Source organism: Silene latifolia, chromosome 7 (assembly GCF_048544455.1).
Source record: "Silene latifolia isolate original U9 population chromosome 7, ASM4854445v1, whole genome shotgun sequence".
Classification (NCBI taxonomy): Eukaryota; Viridiplantae; Streptophyta; class Magnoliopsida; order Caryophyllales; family Caryophyllaceae; genus Silene; species Silene latifolia.
The window spans coordinates 17,916,297-17,919,278 of record NC_133532.1 but is presented as its reverse complement, the minus strand read 5'-3'; the positions used below and the strand labels follow the sequence as shown (position 1 = coordinate 17,919,278).

The 2,982-nt window shown below is 38.1% G+C and overlaps 1 protein-coding gene across 1 annotated transcript; it reads right to left on the bottom strand.

Annotated features, from left to right (window-relative positions):
- Positions 1-2,161: 2,161 nt before the first annotated feature.
- On the bottom strand, positions 2,162-2,552 carry LOC141589809 (uncharacterized). The gene is made up of 2 exons (XM_074410433.1): positions 2,221-2,552; positions 2,162-2,174 (listed from the first exon to the last, which is right to left on the bottom strand). The coding sequence occupies exons 1-2, from the start codon at positions 2,550-2,552 to the stop codon at positions 2,162-2,164; spliced, it is 345 nt and encodes a 114-aa protein (XP_074266534.1).
- Between the last annotated feature and the right edge of the window lie 430 nt (positions 2,553-2,982).

Here is a 2,982-nt window from a genome sequence, read left to right as displayed (position 1 = left end):
CGACTGTCGTCCCGCGACCCTGGCACACGTGGCACCACCGGCTCGACCTCTCCCGAGTCCACGGTGGCGCCACCCCAACGTCCTACCCTTGCCGCTTCTAACCCGACCCCAAAACGCAGCCCCTCTATCAATACCGCTATTGCCACCACCACGAACACCGTCAGCCGCCTAAACCACCGCCATCAGGCTCGACTCCGTCCCCTCTAACCACTACCCTCAACGACAACCACCACCAAGCCCTTAAACCACCCTTGCGACCCGAATTAAAACAACCAAAGAAAAAGGGAAAGGGTTGTGCTTACCTACGACGGCCGCTCGTACAACCACCAGTGACGACTCGAACCACCAACAACCACTCCTGCCGACTCTCTGATACACCGTCACGCTCGCTGCTCACTCGCCTCCTTCTGATCGTGTGTGTGTGTGTTGGTGTGCGTCGAAAAGAGGGGAGAGGGAGAGAGAGAGGGTGAGCGGCTCTTAGATTAGGTTTAGGGTAAATGGTGGTTACATGTTCCGGGTAAGGCAAATGGGTTAAACGGGTATGGTAATTGGGTAAATGTAGATGGGTAAATGGGTGATACGATTCTTGACCCAAAAGACAAAATGTGATGTAACCCGACTCAACATATACGATATAAACCTGACTTACTAACATTCACGATATTACGATGCAACCGAAATAAAATGTATAATAACTAATATATAACAATATCCGTTTAATCGATTATATAAAATACGGGGTATTACATTTCTGCTACACTATTCTGATCTGGAGAACCAGGCATAGTGTATTGGGCAACAATCCCATGCTCTTGAAGAAATTTAGCAAATGGACCAGGTGCTTGTCCGTTCTCAGTGTATCTACCATAGTATTCACCACCTCTATCAGATCTCACAATCTTAATGCGCTTACTGCATAGGTTCTCTACTTCAGCCTTAAACAATTTAAAGGCATCAAAAGCTTCATCCTTAGAACGAAGTAAGTAAAGATACATATAACGTGAGTAATCATCAATAAAGGTGATAAAATATTTTGGATCTTTGGCGTTCATGTCCGGACAACAAATATCTGTATGTATGATTTCTAATAGGCTAGAACTTCTCTTTGCACCATTTTTAGACATGTTAGTTTGCTTACCCTTAATGCAACTAACACAAGTATCAAAATCAGTAAAGTCTAAAGTATCAAGTACTCCATCCTTTACTAATCTTTTTACCCTCTCAATGGAGATATGTCCCAATCTCCAGTGCCACAAAATAGAGGAATTCTCATTCATAATACAACGTTTTAAACCAGCATTGACATACATAGAATTATGAGTAATATTATTTTGCAGTTCAAGACGATATAAATTATCAGACAAAATACCATAACCAATAATTTGAATTTCGAGAATACTCAATCCAGAGTCTGAAAAATTAAAGGTAAAACCCAACGGTACAAGTCTTGATACTGAAATCAAATTTCTAGAGAAATTCGAAACATAAAATGTCTTTTCCAAATGCAAAATAAAACCATTACTTAATATTAAGCTGCATGTCCCAATGACCTCCACATGTGAACTAATCTGGTTTCCTGAATAGATTGAAATTTCACTGCCCACTGGTTTCCTTAGGTTTGTCATACCCTGCAAGGTATTCGAAACATGGATTGTAGTTCCAAAATCAATCCACCATGTATTATGATTAACATTAACCATATTAGATTCATAACAAACAAACTCATGAAAATTACCTTTCTTCTTTAGCCAAGCCTTAAACTTAATGCAGTCTATCTTCATGTGTCCCTTCTTTTTACAGAAGAAACACGTAGACTCCTTCTTAATGGCTGGCTCAGCTGAAATCTTTCCCTTTCCCTTATCTTTAGTGTGATCCTTTTGCCTCTTTGAAGAAGAAGCAATAGTAAGGTTCACCTTTTCACCTTCCTCCATTAACAATCTGCCCTCCTCTTGAACACACATGGCCATAAGTTCATTAATTGACCATTTATCTTTATGTGTGTTGTAAGAGATCTTAAAAGGAGCATATTTTGAAGGAAGAGTGCATAAAATGAAGTGCACAAGGAAAGAGTCAGACATGGTAACTTCCAAAGTCTTAAGTTGAGCTGCAATATCCCTCATGCGCATGATATAATCACGCACACCTTTAGTCTCGGTGAGCCTCAAAGATGAAAACTGCATTATTAAGGTACTAGCAAGAGTTTTATCAGAAGTTGCAAACTGCTCATCGATGGACTTAATTAGATCTTTAACTTTAGTATGCTGATCGACAGAACCACGAATACTAGCACACATTCTGGTCTTTATGAACATAATGGAGAGACGATTAGATTTCTCCCACTTTTCATAAAGATCAATTGCTGCTTTAGTGCTTTCTTTAGTTACTTTAGGTGATTCGTCTTTCCGAATAGTATAATCAATATCTAACCATCCCAACTGCAGTAGCATTCTCTCTTTGCAGACCTTATAGTTGTCACCATTCAATTCAGGACTGTCAAATTTAACATCAGTAGAACTCCCAGGTAAAATTGCTGCAAATATAATAAATAACATGCTTATTACAAAAAATTGAGACAGTAAAATTTATCATGTTTTACCAATGTAAATCATGCTCAAATATGAAATCTAGTGACATAAAACTTGCCTGTGGGGTAAAGTTTTACTCAATTAGATACATACAAATTTAACTTTATGACAATACTATAAAACCATATACATCTCTTAACCCCTGTGGGTAGATTAAGAAACAAGATTCAATATATCATCCTAATTAGTCATACAAATACATACAACAAGATTCATGTGGATAAGTCTCATTATATTACATATGACTAATCACAAATAATGTCTAGTTTCCACATGTGATTCCAAATAAATATTCAATTAACTAGAGGTGCTGTGGCTACTCCCTACATAATAAAATTTTGAATCACTCGACATTAAAATTTAGTCTATATACTCAACTTTATGTATATAGGAAAAA